Raw genomic sequence first — 21,740 nt, forward strand, 5'->3', positions numbered from 1 at the left:
AACAGGCAAGCACCCTTCTTTCTATTATTTTTTTTACTTGGTTTAAATTGTTGCAGCAAAAAGAGATTTGTCAAATGAATCAGCTTTAAAGAACTTCTGGGTGAGCTATAACTCTTCTCTGTTATTCACGAAATTAACAGCTTATCTCTGTTTCTATTGCAAAAAGCTGTCCTGGAAGTGCATTCTAAGATATAAACAGAAGAGGGATTTCTATTCCAAGGAGAAAAAAATAAAAAATATGAACTTTGGAACATTATATTGTCTGGGACTATTCTCTTTTTGGTCTAGTTTATTTTGACGAATCTGCTTCTTCACGACGCCACTAACTGTTTTGATGCTGGGAACTAAATTTGTTTTGTATTCTTGAACATAGAGAGATAAGGCAGGCTGCTCTGTTTATACTGTGATGTCATCAAGCCTGGAATATTAACCCAATTGTTGCTGAAATAAGAAGTGGTTCTTCTTTATTTTTGTTTTGTTTTGTTTTCGTGGTTTTAAAAATGGCAATCAAGAAAGTGGCTGAGAATCTGGAAGTAATTATGTTTCAGAAAATAATGGATGAGATTGAGATAACGAAACAAACCCTGCGACAGGGCAGTAAGGAGTTGAAAATTGAACTGAGCAAAATGACGCAGGAGTTTAAAGAAATAGGGGATCCTGTGAGAGAGGAGAATGAGATCAGAGATGAGAAAAGAAAAAATAAAGGGAAGATACAAGCCCTGGAGATTGGAACAAATGTGGAATTGGAAAAAGATCTGGAGTTTATGGATATTAGAAATAAAATCTACTGTTTGGAATTTAACGTTATCTCTGAAGAAATTAATGAAGATATTAGAGATAAAGTTATCAATGGCTTGGATAATTTTCTGGACTGGAATGACGTGATGGAGCTTGATATAGAGAAAATCTATGGAATTAACTGCAGCCATGTGACAATGGAAAAACTCTCAAGAGATGAGCCAGTGCATTTTGTAAAAAAGAAGAACAGAGATATGACTTTACAACAATATTTCAGCAACTTATTCAGAATGGATGGCAAGAAAATATTTGGGATAGAGGAAATTCCCATCAGACTCTTATTATATGACTATGGCTATGACAGCAAGATTATTATGGAATACTGATAATGGAAGATTGGACACTGAAATTACTGGACTTAACAGGACTATTGAAGATGGAATTAATATGGATAATGGAATAATGGCTATTGAAATTATTGGACTTAACAGATTTGATGAGATGGATTAATCGATATGTTTATTTGGACTATGGTTATGACAATAAGATCATTATTATTATTAACGAGATGGATTAATCGACATGTTTATTTGGAGAAAAATTGATAGATATATTTCTTAAAGAACTGAAACCTCTCTTTGACTTTTTGTGGAAAGAATAAAGTAATGTCTATGAGATTTGATGATTAATTAAGATAAATACTGGAGGAAAGTGATTTTATAATATAATTTAAGAGACAGGATTGTTATATATTGTAGACCTATAACTGATCTGCGACAAATGGGAAGTCAGCATTTTATTTTTTTGTTTAATCATTTTTGTTTTGTTTTTTGTCTTTGAATGTTTTATGATTTTGTTTTGTTTGTTTTATGAAAATTTGAATAAAAATTATTGTAAAAAAAAAAAGAATCTGCAAAGAGGGCTTTGAGCAAGCCCTTACCCTTACCTGTATAACATCAGGTCAAGGGGGGTGAGTATGGCTTGCTCAAAATGGCTTCACAGGCCATTTGGGGAAACTTGACAGGCCGAGATTGGCCCATGGGCCAAAGGTTCCCTATCTCCACTTTCACCTTCATCCCCATGCCTCCTCCATGCACAAAAACCACCCGCATGGTAACCTCTTGCATCTTCTTCCTCCCACACATTGCAACTACACAGCACGCTTTTCACTTTCTGCTCAATTATGAGGCCAGCACTATTCTTTGGGCCCCTCTGTACCCATTTTCATCTTCACTACCATTCCTATGTCTCCTGCTCCCCCCCCTTTTGCAACCCCTTTGCCTCCTGTTTCCATCTTCAACCCTTTTTCTTCCCTTCTCCTTGCTCCTTTTCTCAAATCCCTTACACAGACCACCCCCATTTCCATGCCTGCTCTTCTTGTGCAGCCCCCTTTGCATACACACCCCATTTTAAACAATGGGTGAGGTTTGAGTAAAGCAAGGATGGGAGACAGGGAAATTGGCTTTAAACCACAGGAGAGGTTTAAGTACAACAAGAAGGGAGTTGGGAAAGGCTCTGTTGTACCAGTATTAGCTTCTGTGTTTATTATTTATTACTATTTGGTTTAATCTGGCCCTTCCTCCCAGCAGGAGCCCAGGGCGGCAAACAAAATCACTAAAAACACTGTAAAACATCATAAAAACAGACTTTAACACACATTAAAACAACACATCTTCAAAAACGTTACCTGACGGTGTGTTGTACCCACTTCTATTTCTCCTTGTTAAAACTTTAGAAAAGCCCTTCAGTGTTCTTTCCTTCCCAACCTATTCAGACCTCTCCTGTTTTCAGCCACCACCTTCCCCCTTTCTCTGCCCTTCTCTGTCCTCACTGCTTTGCCAGTGAAGGAAAGGATCTCAGGATTGCTAGAGAATGCACACAGTTCAGAGGCCACATCCGTGCTTTGCTCCTCGCCCTCTAGGTTTCCATAGAGATGCGGCCTGCCCCTCCAGCGTGATGGCATTCTAAGGCAAATATAGAATAGGAGATATATCTAGGGTTTTAAAACACGTATTTTGATGATAGACTATCACAAAGATGAGAGAACATGTCTTTGCCAGTCTCACTCAGAAGATTCAGAGTAGATCAAGCATAGCTTGGGACAATTGCTACAATTGGTTATAACAGGGATCATCTGGCCTTACAGCCATGTGCCACACCACCTGAAAGCAAGTAAAGCAGACTATATCCATCCCTTTGGCAAAAGTCAAAACAAAATGCAGAAGCTTCTACCCTAAGTTAAACAGGCAAGAATTCAGGTGGGCAATTAGAATTTGAAACATGAGAGGAGACTCTGCAATGTCTGGCAAGACCACTACCTTTCTATTAAGATAAAATAATGTTTGAGATTAACAGCACACAGAAATTTCAGTTTGGGGGCTAGTGGCACTGATAATACCAGAGATATCATTGTTCCAAGAGTTTCTGCAGCTCTGGCAATGGATTTGGCAGATTGTTGCTCACACCTTTTATAAAAGCAGCAGGTTCAGCTGCATGGGATAATAATGGAAACCATGCCAAGCACGCTTCAGTTCTTGCTGTTCTGCATCACAGGTTGTATTCATCAAAGGTTTAAGAAAACAATTATTGATGTCTGGGTGTACACTGCTCCAAGCAGCAATACAAACATTTTAAATATTTCACCAAGGCATTGATTTCCCACAATGAAAAGCTGATCCCCCAAATGATAGCAATAGCTAAAGAAATGCTTTTTTGCCAGAAGTATTTACGAATAAGGTAAGTGTTAATAAAGTCTATGGGAAGAACAGATTCTATTGTCCTGCCTGTATACCTCTGGCTGGGGTCTTTTAAAATTGCTTGATTTCACTGTTCACAGTGGGTCTGCACCTGACTTCAAAGTAGATCACTAAGAGTACCATTATTTCTTACAGCTCTCATCACCCACAGTGAGCAAAGGCATGCTGGCTCTGGCTGATGGGTGCTGTAGTCCAAAACATCTGGAGGGCAAAAAGTTGGCAAAAGCTGCTGCATATGGTATATAAATGGTCAAGACAAAATCTTTTATAGGACCATATTTGGGGTAGATACATATAAGCTTTCAAGTTGGCATACAAGGAAAGGTGCTACATCCGAGACATAGCAAGGCCAGTTAATTAAATGCTTTGCTTTAGTACTAAATGATTTTGCAGCCCAGATTGCTCCAGTACATAAGAGGATTTATCCATGCTAAAAAAATAATAATTCTGCACCAGGGTAAACCATATTCTATGTCAAGAGGAATGGAATTCTGCTATCTGTGTCAGCAATGCAAGTTAAGAAAACTTGCACGATATTGTATAATTCTTGTATATTTTATTTTACATAAATTTATGCTGCTTCTGATAAGTGATGAGTAAGAGCTTGACAGGGAATTATTCAGATTTTGAGTATGCTGCTCACACAACTTTAAGCATATCTTTGCAACAACATGGGGTAGATTTTTTGAAAAAAACAAATGCCAAGATTTTTTAGAAAGTTGCATTCTGTGCCTCAACTGTTGCTCTCATGTGGAATTGCAGGACACATGCAGTCCAACCTCTATTGAAGTTTACTGATCTTCTGCTTATCCAGGCTTTACTAGGGTTAACTTCCAACAGAAACCCCTAAAGGATAGCTTGAAGTTCATTATAGCAAGGGTAATGGCTCAGAGAATGAGAGTGGCTGATTTACCTGTCTGTGGTCTCTAAAAGTTTCTGAACTATGAGTTCAAATGATGAGGATAAGCAGTATGTTGCAGGCTCCTCCTGATCATCAGCCACATCAGCAGCTTCATAAGCAGCTTCTGCCAAACTAGAAAAAGCCTGAAAGACAGCAGATATTAACAGCTTAGCTCACTGTTTCAGGAAAGTTGGTTCAGTTTGTAGGAAATCATTTTCAGTCTGAACCCTCACATCCCCTAAACGTTTGAATTTTTATTTTCAAATAAAAACGTTATTAAACGTTTAAACTCCCTGAACCTCTCCTTAACTTCTCCCATCCCCAACATTACAGAAACTAAATTACAACAGACCTGTCACCACAGTTTGCATCTTAGAATCAACCTAAAGTCTAAGAATGAGTAGCAGTTTTAGTCGTGGAACTGTCTAATGATAGAGCTGTTGTGCTGTGTTCTTTCTATATTATATTTTTATGTGTATTATACAAAACCTAAACACAAAGTCATTCCCTAATATTTTGCCAACATACCACCCCCCCAACCATGTTTGGGAGCAGCAACTAAATGGACTGAAACACTAGCCACTTTTTTCCTAAACAGAGAAAGGATTCTGCCTTACCCAGCATACATTGGAGGCCACTCTAGGCTCTGCACTCAAGCCTTCAATTAGACACTGCAACAGTGGAGCGAGGTAAATATCATTTATGGCTGCTTCGGGGAGCAACTCGCAGATCCGACCCACAGTCCATGCAGTTGTGTCTCTGACTACTACGCTGGGGTCCTTCATTAATTCTATTAGGGTAGGCATAGCCTAGGATAGAAATGGGTAATTAAGAAGTCAATAAACTTTATTGCATATATTTATACACCACCTCTTCATTATCTTCCCCCACCCCGTGGCTTACAAAAAGTGTAAAGCCCTCCCCAACATTTCAATTAGCCTGCAGACCCAGGAGGCAGTTAGATCTCAAAATCCATAGCATGGTGTGGAATATTCCTAACATGTATGCTTACAGCCTATAATGAAAATGGGTTCAATGTGGTGCTCTAGTATCAGAAAAGAATTGTACTGTAATAATGGAAGACACTGAAGTGGTGAAAGTGTTGGTCTAGGACTGGAAGACGCTAATTCAAATCACTGTTCGCCATGAAGCTCACTGGGTAGCCTTGGGTCAATTTATTAAGAAAATGTACACTCTGCTTTCCACAAAAAAGATAGCGTTCAAGATAGTTTATATATCATAACACAAACTAAACAGTGAAAAAATAATTAACAGCAAATAAACCTAGCCAAGAAAATAAAAAGCTTGTCTGAATTTTTTTAAAAAAGGTCTTTAAGTGACAGAAGACTGGCCAAACTGATCCCCCCAGTGGAGGGGGTTCCACAGTTTGGGAGCAGTCACAGAGAAGGTTTGATCCCAAGAGATCCTCTCAGATCTTAGGGAGACAAAAGGATGATATGGAGACTTTAAAGCCACAAATGTTTTCAGTCCAGTCACCAGCACCTTGAATTGTGCTTGGAAATGATGGGGGGAGGAAGTAAATTCTCTACAGCTACTGTTCTCTGGCCAATGTCTAGTCTTGTCATGGCATTCCTTTTTGGGAGGGAAATACAGCACACCAATGGCTCTCATTCTTCTGGCCAGTGACATACACCAGAGTGCCCTTCCCTCATTTCTGCAGTCCCAGGACAACAAACTTTCTACCAAAAATAAAGGAAGCCCATATAATATTTCCTATTGCTGTGTTGTCTCAAACATGACTCATGGTCCACATGCACAACACAGCTACCTTATTCAAGCTCAGAGGCTTTGCCTTCTGTAAAAAGTAGGCAAATACATATGGAGGATGTTGTATTTCTTCTCCTGGGAAGGTTTACATTGATTACTATACTCATGAACAGCAATTGGTTCAGGTTGGTGGTTAGTAAAGGAAGTTTGAAGTGAACTGTTTTGCCCTTGTCCTTTGAAATGTCATATAAAAGAACCAAAGCCTAGTGAATTGTTATGCTCAATTTTTTTTACTTAGGGCACTGATGAAAACCTCTGTCAAAATGCATTTGGCTTATGTTGTGCTATGATTTGAGCTATTATGGATTCATTACAAGAATTTATCTTTACTGTAAAAAAAAGTACTTTAATTACACAACAGAACCAAGGATGCATGCATGCCCCCCCCCAAATCTACTTCTCAATGTGCAATGGGAAGATTTCTCATGAAATCTAAACAACCTGATATATTGACAAGCCAATAACTATCATATGGATGCTCTCATGGCTCTGAGGATCAAGTACATGCCACCACACAATCTCTCACCTGAATAACAAGGGGTTTGAGCTGGTTGGGCTCTGGTCCTTCCAAAATGCATCCAAATGCCATGACAGCAGCGTCTCTATATCGCCAATCGGGGTTTTTTATGTGTTCTTTGATGAAGGGCAGAACATGAGGGACAATGTCATCTTCACAACAAGTGGCCAGGAGCATGAGGCAGACCCCAGCAGCTTTGCAGGGGTTCCAGTCATCATCATCATCATTCTCATCCTAGGTCAGGTGAGGATGGGAAGAGACAGCACCCAAGTCAATTTCTTTCTGCACATACCTAATTTAAAAAATCAAGACCCTTTCACTCTACAGCCTTGAGAACTACTTTTGTTTGTTGGACTACACTTGACACTTTTAGAACTAGCTTAAGTAGTAATCAGGAATGAGAATCTAGGCTAAAGCAGACTATCAATCTCACTAGTGAAAATGTTACCACACATGAAGTTATGTATTCACTGCTTGTCCAGTAGAAACTGGAAAATTAATGTACAAACTTAGAGCACTCTTGTAGTAATTCTGATACAGAATACAAGTAATGTTTTTAATAATATGAAAAAGAGGCTTAATCAAGAGGCTTTTAACAAGGACCCACTGCTGCTAACCCAATTCTTGTGAAGCTCCCATTTAGCAGTTTTTAATTAAAAACCCTGATACAAGTGCTTAATAGAAAAAGCATATTATATTAAGGAATAGCCTCAGGACCACAAGAATGGTGCATCGTTTTGTCTGTTCAGTAGGAAGACTAGCTTCAGAGAAGTGGGAGGTGCCTCCTTGGGTCAGCCCTGAGTAGTCTTTCTTCCAAGAGCTTGTATCTTAATAGATGGAGCTGAAAGCAGCCATGTGTCACAGCCCACTATATGGCAACAAGCATGGAGAATGGTACACTGCTGATCAGTGGAGTGAACACAGCCGCATCACAGACCAAAAACTGCCATGAATATTCCAGAGTCCTTAAACAATAGCAAGTCATAGGAAAAGAAACAACTGAAGGGGGCACATTATTTTGTCAAGACCATGCTATACTTTTTACTAGAACTGGACATATTCCAAGTGTAGTATAGTGGTTAGAGTGTCAGAATGGGACCTGGGAGACCAGGGTTCAAATCCCTACTCAGCCCTGTAGCTCACTGGGTGACCTTGGACCAGTTACTGTCTCTCAGCCTAACCTACTTCACAAGGTGGTTATGAGGATAAAATCAGGAGGGGGAGAACCATATTTAGATGCCCCCTTGAGCTCCTTGAAGGAAAGGTGGGATATAAATGAATGAATGAATGAATGCATGAATAAATGATTCTATTTCTTCAACCTCACAAGAATGACTGTAAGCCCTAAACCTCACTTATTCTAGACAGTGACACAGACATACCTATCACATACCTGTTTGGTCAATGTCTGTGTGAGAATTGGGACAAGATACTGGAGTGCACCCTTGGCATAGAATTTGCTGGTATGCTCTGGAGGTCTTCCTTGCTCTGCTGCCTAAAAACACAATTCACAAATATTTTCATCAGTTCCAACCATCCATGCACTTGAAATTGGCCTACCTATCTGAGACTTTAAATACCAACTAGATGCTTTGAATAACGCACTGGCCCAGTTCACATGTCACATTAAATCACTATTTAAAACTAAAATTGGTTTAATGTGAATGAACAGCACGCTGGTGCACGCTGCTCTGAAGTTCCTGCAACAGTCGTCCCCGCTGCGCACAAAACAAGCTAGTGTCCACCTTGCTGTGTCATCTGAATGCAGGCCCATTGCTTATTTTTCCCAAATAAACTACAAATAGTAACCCACGAACAAATCTTGTTTACTGCTTGTAGTATGGGAAAAAACATGAGCTTGGTTGTCGGTAGCATGGCAGGAGTTAAGGAGCACTGTGCAAATATTTGACTAGTGTGCATCAGGCAGCTGCTTGTTCACGTTAAACCAGACTTGGTTTTAAACTATGGTTTATGTGTGACTAATGAATCAGGCTACTGAAAAATAATTAATTTAAAGTGTGTTCAGTTGGTTTTGAAAATATGCAAATACTGACAATATAAGCAAATTACAATCTAATCCCCTTTGTGGTTTTAAGTATTGACGAATTAGCACATAGTTGGGAAAAAGCAGATGTAAATCCCAGCTCAACTACACATCCCATGGGAGACTTTGGTCGAGGTATTCTTACTCATCCTCAGTTCTCCAACCTGTAAAACATGAACTACCACTGCAGAATGGCTATTACAATGGCAAGAGCAAATGTGTAAAGTTCTATATAATTCAACCATATTTTCAAGTGCATTCTGTCGTAATGGACACACTGAGAATCTTTCAGGAAGATACGTTTCCCAAAGGAAGAAAAACACAGCTACTTCCATTCTTAATTTCTACACCACCCTTCACCAAAAATGGTCAGAGGATGGTTTACAAAAATAAGATAACATAAAAAATAAGGAAAGCATTAAAATAATTCTCATAAAATATATACAAACGTAATAATCTGCATCATTAAAAATGACATAGCCCATTAGTCTCTGAAGACCTGAAAAAAAAGATATCTTCACCCAGTATATAAAAAATGTCAAATTGGGGCAAGACACACCTCAGTGGGGAGGCTCTTCCACATACACAGTCACCACTGGAAAGGTTCTTTTACAGAACAGCACACTATGCACCACATCTAATGCAGAGATCACCAAGACAGCCTCCTCCACTGATCTTAATGCACAGATAAAACTTGGGCCACAGATTCAGGGCTTTAAAGGTTGACATATACATCCTTGAACTGGGCCTAGAAGATAACTGGCAACCAGTGAAGCTGTTTAAAAATATGAGTTATATGTAACTGGCCCACTACTCCCATCAACACCGTGGCCGTCTCATTATGCACTAGTTGCAACCATGGTAATTTTCAAGGGGAGCCGCCAGTACAGTGCATTACAATAGTCCATCCTGGAGGTTACTACAGCATGAACAACTGTAGCCAGGAACACTTCAAGGACAGTGCAATCCTTGTTCAGAAAAGGCTGTTACACATGAAAATTGGAATAAAAATTAATTGAAAAAAAAAAGAAAAGAAAAGGCTGTTCCACCAAATCGCAGGCCTGGGAACCACAGAAGCTCTGTCTTGTCTGGTTTAAGTTTCCATTTATTGTCCCACATCGTCTATTAATTCCCCAGGCTTTCACTGCCTCTACCGATATCAATGGAGGAGAAAGAGAGAGTTGGGTGTCATTAGCATACAAGTGGCACTCTGTTCTAAATCTGCTGATGACTGATCCCAACAGCTTCATATAAACAGCATGGGCAACAAGACTGATCCTTGCAGGACAACTACCAAAAGTCATCTAATGCTACTTTCTGAAACAATCCTTAGAGAGAGGAATGAAACCATCAGCAAAATGATATCCCCAACTCCTAAGTCCTAAAGGGGTCCAGAAGGTTACAGTGGTCAGTGTTATCAAAAGCCACCAAGAGGTGCAGGAGAGTCAACAAGGTTGCATTCTCTCTCCCAAGTCTTCAACCAGGGCAACCAAGTCAATTTCAGTTCCAAACCAGGCCAGGATTTTGAAATGGGTCTGGATCATCAATTTCATTCAAGCATGCCTGAAACTGTCTCACCACCATCTCCTTGAGCATTTTGCCCAAGAAGGGGATATTAGCACCTATGCGGTAGTTGTCAACTATTTCTGGGTCCAGCAACGTCCTCTTGAGGAGACAAACTGCCTCCCTCAAAGCCAATGGCACCTACCCCTCCCACCTAGCTTCGGTCTCAGCATTAATAGATGTATGCATCACTTTAGTCAGAGTGGTGCATGGTGTCTCATCATGGACCGAAGGCTGCTATACAAGTTATAACTATCACCACTGATCACTCACCTCTGATGCCTCGATAGCAAGGTCCATTTCTTCATCACAGACATTTGACCAGAATTCAATTCCTTGTAGAGCCACCTCATCAATGTCACTTTTCATGGCTTCAATTGTGATCTTTGGAGAAAGAAAAGGTATTTTGAGATCTTTGTTGCAGCTTTACTAAGGCAACACACCCATTAAGCAACTACATTGTTAGTATTGATTCCCAGTCTTGAATACTCACAGCGAAAAGTGCAGGACCCATATAAGTCTCCATGTACTGATAATAGAGGGACATAATCTTCACCAAGTTCTGTAAGGCAGCTACTCGCACCTAAGGACAACGAAAAGGACAGATGCAGTTACCTCTATGGATGCTCTTTGAAAGCAAGACAGTTTATTGGTGCATTAGATACAGCAGTGGAGCATGACCACCCCACCCCCCAAAAAAAACCCTGGGTTTCAAACTACATTGGTTGACCAAGTAAAAATTCATGGTCTGCTTCCCAATTCTAAATGGAAAAACTACTGGGAGACTGGAACAAAGGAAGGCTCCAAGGAAATAACCTTCCTATGGTATTTTTGTAAGTGTCAGCAATGGAAGAGTTGTGCCTTACTAGCTATGAAAAATATCCATAGAAGTAGACCATAACATCACTGCAATGCAAAAAATGTAGCAACGTCCCAAGCCTACCACCTTGCCAGGATTGTTCTTTGAGCATACTGAAAAGGCTTGGGAAAGAAGGAAACATCTGTGCACTGCCTCACTCAAAAGCAACCAGCTCTCACAGCTAAGTTACCACATCCTGAAATGCTCTTTTTTCCCCCCAAGACAAAATTACTTCGTCACAACATAGGACAGTTTTTCATAAAATTGTGTCACATCAATACTGGGGAACAATGTTGCTTCAGGGAATCTCTTCCACTTCAAAATGTCTGTGTCAATCAACCTCAGTTATGGGCAAATAGGTACATCCATTTACCAAGTAGCAACTTACCACATTATGGATTTAATATCTTACTAAGCTAGTGATCCTCCCAAGTGGCCAAGAGAAATTCACAACCAACCTCCTTCTCTGGATTTCCAAACAGATGCAGAACTCAACATTGGCAGGATGATACCATGTTAGCCATGCTTATGTAACCTGTTGAAAGCTACCTTAAAGATCATTTGACCAAAAATAACTACTTATGTCCCCATGGTGAATGATCAGATGTATTCACCTTATATTTCATAACAATAGTGCAGGCAGCTTAACACCACTAAGCTTTCATCAAGGCCAAGGAGTGTTGTGCTAGTGCTCAATACAGCACATCCCCTTCAATGGCCTCTTGGAACGAGCAAGGTTGCAGCCTGTATAATTATGGGGCCACATGACCTCTGTATCCACAGTCTATTCGGTCACAAACCATAAGTGATGGTACGAGAGTAGACAACATCCACAATCAGGCCTATTCCCAGCAGACAGCCATCACCAAAATAAGGCAGCTACATATACTCTGGAGGAATTCGATTACAAAAATAAACATTGCAGATTCACAAAGGAATGGGTCAATGACTTATTAGCTGCCATAGCCAAAAATGGAAGCATGGTCTGGATTACCTGGTGCTGCGGACAAAACAAGTAACACAGCTATGCCACTCGTCTCCTACTTGCCAGCTTCTGAGCATTATCTGGCTGTCATAGTTGGAAATAGAATGGTGGGCTAGACAGACGTTTGGTAGGAAGTGGCCAGCATCACCTCTGCAGGAGTATATCATGTTTGCTTGTGACTGAAACCATGCTCTAACTTAGCTTAGTCTGCTCTGCAGACATGCAGCCCTGACATTCTATTTGACTCCTTCCCATGCAATTGTGTTGCCAAATCATATTTGCTTCTTACTGAACATGTCAAAAAATGCACCCCTTGCTTTCCTTGGCTAAAACTATAGCTCATGCTCCGGCTATCTCCTGTGCCTTGACTGTTGCAAATTCCTTTTCTTTGGCCTACCTGTATCAGTACTCCTACTTCTATCCAAAACACTGTTGAAGTTACTCATTTCTCTCATTGCTCTGACCATATGAAGCCCCTCCTCAAATCATTTTAATCTACATCCCCAACCGTAACCAATCTTAAGGATGCACAACTGGATTTGCTCACATTAACACTTTGCCTACCCGTATCTTTTCCCATCCCTCTGTTCTCTACCCACTGTCAATTTAGATTGTAAGTTCTTTTGAGGCAAACACATGACTTTTGTTTTGTTTACATAAGTCTAAACCACCACACACACTGATGGTCCTGAATAAAAAACTAAAAACAGGATCCTTTGAAGAGGTTTCCCATCCTTGCTTTGAAGAAACAAGTCTCATGCTTTGGCTAGTTTCATATACCAAGACCAGTATCAGTTACTATTTCTTTTAGACCAATTAGGACTTAGCTTACCCTTGTATCCGGACACTGTGTTGCTTCGCAGACTACTTGCATTATAAAGTGCCTTTCAGACTGGAAGGGAGGGTGGAGAGAAGAGAGAAATACAGAAGTTAAAGATTGAAAGTTGTAAGAAAATACTTTGCCTCAAATTAAAATAAAGGCAGATAACTGTATCTACATACTCCTACTAAATCCTGACAATTCCAGTGTTTATTACCAACTGTGGCTCTCAATATACAGAGTCAGATCTCTAAGGAAGCATGGACATTAGTCAGAAAAGGCTCAAACTCCTGCTTTCTTGGGGCATAAATGAGTGCCTCCATTTACTGGTAGCTTTGTTAAGCGGCAGGGGAGCCACTATTGTCACCCATAAGTAATTTGCTGTCACCTTAAAAGAAAGATAAGGGTCTCACAATCATACTTTTATTTTGACTAGTTTCCCTGTAATTCAAGGACCAGATTAATAAACTGCAAGATATAAGGCACATCAGGGTTCCATAACACTGGTCCTCATGCAAAATTGTTCCGTCTGTCTTTGGTGAACTTAAGAGGAGCCTCCACCAGCCTGGAGCTAAGGAGAGAGCAAGGACCATGTCTGTAGGTGAGATACACATCATAACCATAGGGAAGATCTCTATATCCTACCCCCAGCGCAAAGCTCAAAAGGAAAGCTAGGGGTTGTCATTTTGAAGCTGGGCTGCTGATGCATTCTATAACACCTCAGCAGCCTAGCACCAAAACAAGCTCAGAGTTTGGAGCTGGAGAAAGGATAGGACAACTTGGGAGCTGGGGAGTATCCTTGATCCCATTCAGAGAAACAGCATAATGTCAGGGGCAAGGAGAAGAGCAGAATCTAAACACAGATAAAATGAATTGGGCTGTACTTTAATAATGTATTTTTATACTGAGAGCCTATGTTAATGGGAAGTCATATAGATCTGGTAAACAAAATAAGTAAGATTTATCAAGTGTTGGGTTGCAAAGCAAGCCAAAAGGTATTAAGTTTAAGGTACTGTGAATCCAGTATAACATGCAACAATCTATGCGCTGTTCACAGAAAAAATGTTAGGCAAAACTCTGCATTGGTCTCTAGTAAGGATTCTGATGTAATCCTCACTACTGGAAAAATCAGCATTTACTGCAAAGTTTTTAACACTGTATGAGGCACAGTAGAAAGTAGAAAACTGCCAGCCACTTGCTTTTTGAAATTTACACACACCATAGAAAAATTTCTTGTATGAAAAAGAAGACATTTACGCTCTGACATTTGACCATTTTAGTTTCTTTTCTCAGTTTATTTTTTGGGTTCTTATAAAATATAGTTTCTTAAAACTAAAACTTATTAAAATCAGGACTTTATTTTCAGAAATTAGAAGAAAAATACACTACTAAGTCCTAACTGACTCTGCAAGATGATTTTAAAATCGCCTGCTGGCTCCCAGAACATTGCAGTTGATTTTGTTTTCAACAGTCTAATGAAGTAGCTTAATTCAGAGCCTAATTTCTAAATTTTCTGGAAAAGTTAGATACCAATTGGCAAGAGGTATTACTTCAGCACTTATTCCATGTGCAGGACACTTAGGTCTTGAAAACTGAAAGGCTCTGTGAAGAATGATTTGTGCCCATTTGAATGGGTTCTCTCATTCTTTCTTGAAGCCTCTGTATAGAAGAGGTAATGATTATGGCCTTTCATTTATGCTACCAGAGTGCTTCTTTCCATGCCTCAGCTAATTAAAGAAAAAAGATCTAGCCCCCTATCATCATTTCAGAGGCAGCATTAAAACACGGATACCCAATCCAAGTAGCTTTAATGATTTCCAAAGGCTGACAGCAGGGCAGCATTGCCCATACTGACTCTTAAAAGCTGGTCTACATTACATTTCCAAAGACGCTGAAACATAGCTCCTGTTTGAGATACACTGGCAACATCTGAAAAAATAATTATGCAGTAAATTAAGTATGCTATGGAGCATATTCAGATAGAAGAACTCATCCACAGGCAGTATCACACCCAAAAAGTGGAAGTGAACATGCAAACCAGGCTTCAGAGCACAGACTGCTTAGGAAGCAAATTGCAGGCACTGCATAGCCAAGAGATTGCCTCATTCCCTGTTTACTGATGTCCAACAAGGACATGCAAGGAGGTGCCCTCTATGCCAGCTTACAACTGCAACTCTTCTAGAGAGTTACTAGAGTCCCTTAGGTGGCCAAACCTATGTCCATTAAAAGCCACAGCATTTTTTGTTCAATTTTGGTTGATTTAATATTCATTCTTCACCATTACAACAGGATTACATTTTCACAGCATATCAATACACAAATCCAAGTCTCAGCAGAAATGGGAGTGCATCAGAACTCAGAGTGGTGCATGGTTTCTCATCACAGACCATGGATTTAGTTCTCATGTCCCACTGGTATCACTCTCAGCCACATTCACTCTCCCACACGCACTAGCAACTACCCATTTACCTCTTTGTCAAAATTTGCTTTGGTGAATTCCAAAGAGTTAAGGAGTGCATTGGTAGCTGCTAACTTCACATTATTACTTGGCTCTTCTTTCCTCATGCCTTGGATAATGGCTGTTAAGATCTCATTGGACTTGTCCTGAAGCTGCTCTGGATCCTGAAACAGGTATCAAAACAAGGCGAACCATTTCAGTAGCAAGACATTACACCTAAATCTTTGGTTATTCCAGGCAAGTACAGAATATAAGTATGCATTGTTCTCCATTAAAAAAAACTCAGACCAGCAGCATGCCAGAACTTGTAGGGAACACAAGTGACAGTCCTCAAACATTTAGGCTCCCAGAACATTTTTTCTTGAAGAACAGTGGTGTAGAAGAGGAAATGGAATGGAATTACTGCATCAATAGGCATGGTGGAGATGGTAAGAGGAAGAAGAAACAAATGTGAGAGCCCAAAAACAGTCTTCCTTCTAACCATTTCAGGAAGCTTGTACATACACATACACCTTCTGAAAAAGATTTAACAGAGGGGGCTGAAAGTTGTATTACAGTATGTTCTATAGATTATCTCAGTGGTTCCAACCTGGGTGTCAGGACCCCCAGGAAGGGTTGCAAAGAGCCAAGAGAGGATTTATTAATTTAAAAAATTAATTAATGGCTGGTCTGTACACCACCAACTTGCAAGTTTGTATTGCATGTGCACACAGCACCTCTGCCTCCCCTTCCTTCCTTCCAGCCGGCTGGTAGTCAGTTCCCACACACAGAGAGCTAAGCAGCACTGCACGTGAGTGAGCAAGGAATGTGTGGGGTGAATGCATCAAGAGAGGGGGCCGGCTGGACTTAAATAAGCTCCAGCGCCTCTCCCCTCCCCTTTTGTCAGTCAGGGAAGATTGATCAAGCTGATTAGCTCTGGCTGTAGAGACAGAGGGATCCTGGAAGGGGGCCACTTGCCAAAAAAGTAAAGGGACAGAGTCCTGGAGCATCCCCCCATAAATACACACCTGGGCACTCATTAAAATTTCACTGTATAGTAAACTTATAGTACAATGTATACATGTCTGCTCAGAAGTAAGTCTTCATATTTAATGGGGCTTACTCTGAGGTAAATCAACCTGCAGTAATCAGACCAAATTCTGTTGAAGCTTTGAAGCTGTACTACCTTTTTTGGAGGGGGGATATGGGGTTTTATAGTACAAAGATGCATCATTCTGGTTAAAGGAAATGAAAATATATGTCTATAATACAAGGACGTAGGCTGCAATCCTAACCAGCTCTACTCATAAGTAAGTTCTATAGAATTCAATGGAGCTTACTCCCAAGTGAGGTTAGGACTACAACCAGTTTAATTCTGCCTTCTATATCTTCACAACCACCATATGAGGTAGGTTAGGCTGAGAGTTAGTGGCTGGCCCAAGGCAGTGAGCAAAAAGAATTATGGATAAAGTAAATTTTAAAATGTGAAACTGCACATGCTCAATGTATTTTTGTTGCTGTTTATCAAGCCTTGAGTGTTTTTATAGTTGTATATGTTCATTTTAAATTTATTTTAAAAAATGCCAAAATTTTGTTGTTTTTACTCTTCACTTTAGTTGTTTGCATGGTTTAGGGTTGGAGGAGAACAGACCTCTTGTGCCTTTAATAGCTGTGTGGCAGGCAGAAATTAAAGCCTTTTCTAGTATGGAAATACAATTATGGGGAAAGCTTCACCTGTTGACTTATTATTGTCATATGAAACCCCCTGAGCTGAATGCTGAAGATGAGGCATCACTGTATACAGAAAGAATACTTAAACCAGAGTCCAAATGCCCTGGCATCAACCAGATTCTGTTCACCACACTGGGTGGTTTACTATTATCTCCTGCCTTTCATTTCCTTCAAAATTTGTTAAATGTTGTTTATATTGCTGTAACCTGCCCTGGGAAGGTATGGTGAAGGCCAGGTAATAAATATCAATTGTCGTATTTGTTGTTATGATGACTGAAAAGTTACACTATTTAACATTTCATTATGTATTTTTTTCAGTTAACAGAGACTAAAATTACAACAATTGCATATGGGGTTCATGAAAAATTTTGAAGTCACAAAGGGGGTGCCGTACTCACAAAGGTTGGGAAGCACTGGATTATCTCATACCTTAGTGTGACAGTGTGGCAGACGTGTAATAGATCTGACAGATGAGTCCAGTGGGTAGAATTTCAGATTCAAATCAAACCATTAAGAGCAGAGGAGGATAACACATGCAGGAAGAAGGGTAGCACTTACAATATCCTGACAAATATAGCCAATGGCCTCCAATGTCGACTCTTTCATATGCTCTGTGCTGTGTTGATTTGTAACATTAGCTACCAGCTGAGGAATAAGTTCAGGCCACTGATTCATGGGGATCTCTGCACAGGCGATGCCAGCAACGCACTGTGATGCCGAGCTGGGCCTGTAGGTTTCTGTACCCAAGGTCTGCAAAACCTGTAAAGAGAAATGGGGAGGGATTAAGAGATGATACCACTATACTTGGAATACTCTTGGGATAGCTGGACTTTCAATTATACTACAGGACTGCAGAGATCTTCTGGGTGTGCCACTTTCCATTTTATGATAGGCTCTCAAAGAGTGTCAAAATAAGCCTCTTGAAGTTGAGAAAACAATTTCAGCCTCCAGAGACTGAACAAATTATTTTCTTGACTTGGGAATAAACAGGAAAAGAACAGTAAACTGAAGAGGGAGGTCTCAAAACACAGATGTAGAAGTATGTTCTGCATGCACTATAGAATGACAGGGTGTCTGAAGAAAGACAACTGTAAAAAAAGCAAAAATGCTGGGGGTTTACATACATAATTCTTGACTTCTCGGCGAGCATTGGCATCGATTGCAAGCCATCTCTGCTGGTGCTGGGCCTTTACATCAGGGTCTTTAGACGTCAGAGAGTTCTTGATCTGCAAACCAGCTGCAACTCTGGCAACCTGGCTGTTCCCTGGGTTTGCCAGCACTCTGGACAGTTCCACAAGGAAAGTGGGCTGGCCGACAAAAGAGAGAGGTGAAGATATTTCAGTAACAGAAACTAGGTAAAAACCTTCTCTTGAGAGAAGGTATCATTATGCCTGATCTCCATGCTTTAAACAAGTTTAACTGCAGTACATCCAGTTGAATTTAAGGGTCCAAAGCCATAACTGAGGAATCTTACCTTGCCAAGTTAAAAATACACAAACACACCTGTAATATAGAATATAAATATGTATTCCTTCTTACTAGCCATTTATATAGCACTAACCGTATAACAAACAGTGCAGGCAATCTGATTACCCATAATTTACAGATTAAGAACTGACACACAGCAACTTGCTGAAACTCATTGTGATTCCATGCCCAAACTCAGATTTGAACACATTTCTCAAGTGTAAGTGTCCTAGTCCATTTCACCAAAACTGATTTTCTCATTTCTTGAATACAGAGATAGCATATCTATGAGCACTGCAGCTCAAGATATGTTGCTGCCTGAAGCAAAGCCAAAAATGGTACAATCCCCATCCCACTCCAGTAGGGCCAACAATTTGAACGGTGCAACAAGCCTTTTTAGACATGGTCTATTCCCCCTCATAATTCCACCTGAAGCATGTTGCTTCACTCTGCTGTATGGCAGGACCATCCCCGATTCTAGTCCTTTCAAGTTGCTAAGCTGATTCCTTATCTTTACATTCCACCCTTTTGCCCCCAATAACTCCCTTCTCATATTCCATTCCAAATAAATTCCCCCACCAAGTTGTGTGCAATCAAATCTTCCTTTAAGTTTTTTGAAAGTTATATTTACACTTAAGGACTGCCCAAACCAAACACATACAAGTTACTACAAGGTTGGGCAATAATGGACAAATATAGGCCCCAAAGCAGAATTATAGCATGGGCGTCTCAGAATTCTGGACAGCAGTGGGCGGAAGGTAAGTATAGAGATGTGAAGCGGAAAAAAACCAGAAAAATTAAGAAAAAAGGGGTTTTTCCAAAGCCGTTTTTTCCCTGAAAAGTTGAAATTGAAGAAAAAATGGATTATGGAATGTTTTATTTTAGCATGATGAATAAAATGTTTTACTGAATCTTGCCCCCCCCTTTTTTCTCAGTTCTTTTTATGGGAATGGATGCTTTATGTCTGCTTGACACTGTGGAGGACTAATGGAGACAAACTTGCAAAGCGAAAGAGGTTCCTTACAGTTCAGGTGTTCCTTACAGTTCAGGATCTTGTAGATCCATTTGTTACCAAAAAAAATAAAAATGTAAAAGTAAATTCAATTTGTAATCGTTTGAATAAAATGTACTTTTAATATACCAAACGTGATAATTTTATGCCAAACCAAATTGTACATAATTACATTTTATGTTCCTGAAGTAACAAAGTGACTCAATCTGTAAAAAGTGCTAATATTGCATTTTTTCTGAAAATTTCCATTTTTTTTCTGGAAAAAACCATTTCCCCCCATGGCTTCAAAATTTCCAGAAATTTTGCATCTCTAGGTTAAGTATCTACATCACTGGAGGGAAACTGGAACTGGCTAATGAGGCATACCCTTATCCCACCCATTCTACTTGAGCTAAGCTTGACAGATAAGCGAAGCCACCCACCTGTCAATCACCTCATCACAATAATGTCAGGTAACCAGTCTTTGCTTGCACAATTGGAAATCAAATCTTTGATTTCTTCATACATCTTTGGAAGCCCCAAAGATCAGCTGATTGTCTGGGTTTGCAAAGTGCTGTGCTCACGCTTTGTAGGTGCCGCCAATCAGCTGATGGACAGTGCCTGCATACTCCATTTCAGTCAAGCCACATTTTTACCTGATCCACACCTATATACGGGGCAGGTATAAGGGAAGCCCTGGCAGACCTAATTAGGACAACTGACAGGGTGTTCCCCACCCCTGGCCTACACCGTAGTTAGCGACTAAGAAAATCCACATTTGCTTCTTAATAGTCATGATATAAAGTCAAACTTTATACTCTCATCAGTATAATCAAAGCATCTTTTTTATGTACTGCCTTCAAGTTGATTCCAACTTATGGTGACCCTACAAATAGGGTTTTCATGAGGCTGAGCAGCAGTGACTGGCTCAAGTTCACTCAGTGAGCTTCATGGGTATGTGGGGATTCGAACCCTGGTCTCCCAGGTCATAGTCCAGCACCTTAACCATTACACCACACTGGCATCTAAGGACCAACAAAACAGTAGGATGTGCATCACATCCATCAACTGTCGTTTGGCATGTAGTCTTTACAATAGGCAAATTATGGGTTGCATCCAATAAAGTCCTACTCAGAGAAGACCAACTGAAGTTCATGAACCTATGTTAGTCATATTCATTAACTTCAATGGGTGTACTCTGAGTAGGTTTAGCTTTGACACCACCCTATGTAAGTACATAAAATTGCTCTCAGTTGTGTCCCTTTGGCTCGTGAGATTTTCCAGAGACATCTAAATGTTGACCCGCCCTGCTATAAAAGATTGAAATTTGACTCAAAGTGAAAGCCTAGAAGTAGCTAGCAGTGGTTTTAAAGAAGTCAGTTTGGCAAGGGATATTAGGGTTCTGTGTGTTCCAACATGATCTCCTAAGATGGAAACTCAATGTCACCAAAAGGTCTTTATGTGTTACTGTGAGGAACAAACTGGGAACTACTTAGCCTACTTTCAGACAAGATGGCTCTGTAAAATTCTAGAAACATACCAGCATGGGAGACAAAGGGCAATTTGCTCAAAAGCACATAACAATTTAAACCCCCCTTTTATTCCCAGCTACACTGAGGTGCACTGGCAGACTGGCAATGGAATAAATTTCCATCACAGATGGCGGCTGAGAAAGTATGGGGAGAAAAAAAACAGCAAAGGGTAAAGGTAGGGTGTAGAGTTCGGGTATTGGGCAACTTTTATTTACCCAGTCTGGATGTGCAGAGGGTGGGACTGGACAAGATGACTGAACATTCAACAGGACTGCCTAGTGGGATTTATTTTTTACTCTCTTTGTACGGCAACACACACAGAAACCCATGACATATCACAAACTGCTTTTGCAAGTTTTCTCAGTTTCCGGAAGTGGCTTGCTGGATTTCTGTTTAGGAAAACACAAATCCAAAGTCCCACTGAGCATGTGTGCAGTTATTTGGCTCACAGCCTCCCCACAGTGTTCTATACAGTGCTAGTTCCTAGACAATAATCCTGGAATATTTGTTCTCTGCCTTCCTGCAGAATCCCAATTAATTTACTCCCATCAGTCTAGCTCTCTGCTATGTGGCAGTCTCCTGATCCCCCACTCCTCCCCCACATCAGTTTA

At 40.3% G+C, this 21,740-nt stretch overlaps 1 protein-coding gene across 1 annotated transcript in view; it reads right to left on the bottom strand.

Annotated features, from left to right (window-relative positions):
- The window catches only part of KPNB1 (karyopherin subunit beta 1), a 46,039-nt gene that overhangs the window by 19,143 nt on the left and 5,156 nt on the right, over positions 1 to 21,740 (bottom strand). Inside the window, exons 3-12 of the mRNA XM_061588624.1 lie at positions 18,264 to 18,446; positions 17,698 to 17,898; positions 15,441 to 15,593; positions 12,984 to 13,043; positions 10,801 to 10,890; positions 10,581 to 10,691; positions 8,094 to 8,195; positions 6,710 to 6,934; positions 5,013 to 5,204; positions 4,408 to 4,538 (exon numbers count right to left, since the gene is read on the bottom strand). Of these exons, the coding sequence (XP_061444608.1) occupies positions 4,408 to 4,538; positions 5,013 to 5,204; positions 6,710 to 6,934; positions 8,094 to 8,195; positions 10,581 to 10,691; positions 10,801 to 10,890; positions 12,984 to 13,043; positions 15,441 to 15,593; positions 17,698 to 17,898; positions 18,264 to 18,446 (1,448 nt within the window). The remainder of the gene's footprint in view (positions 1 to 4,407; positions 4,539 to 5,012; positions 5,205 to 6,709; positions 6,935 to 8,093; positions 8,196 to 10,580; positions 10,692 to 10,800; positions 10,891 to 12,983; positions 13,044 to 15,440; positions 15,594 to 17,697; positions 17,899 to 18,263; positions 18,447 to 21,740) is intronic.

Source organism: Rhineura floridana, chromosome 11, assembly GCF_030035675.1.
Source record: "Rhineura floridana isolate rRhiFlo1 chromosome 11, rRhiFlo1.hap2, whole genome shotgun sequence".
NCBI classification, from domain to species: domain Eukaryota; kingdom Metazoa; phylum Chordata; class Lepidosauria; order Squamata; family Rhineuridae; genus Rhineura; species Rhineura floridana.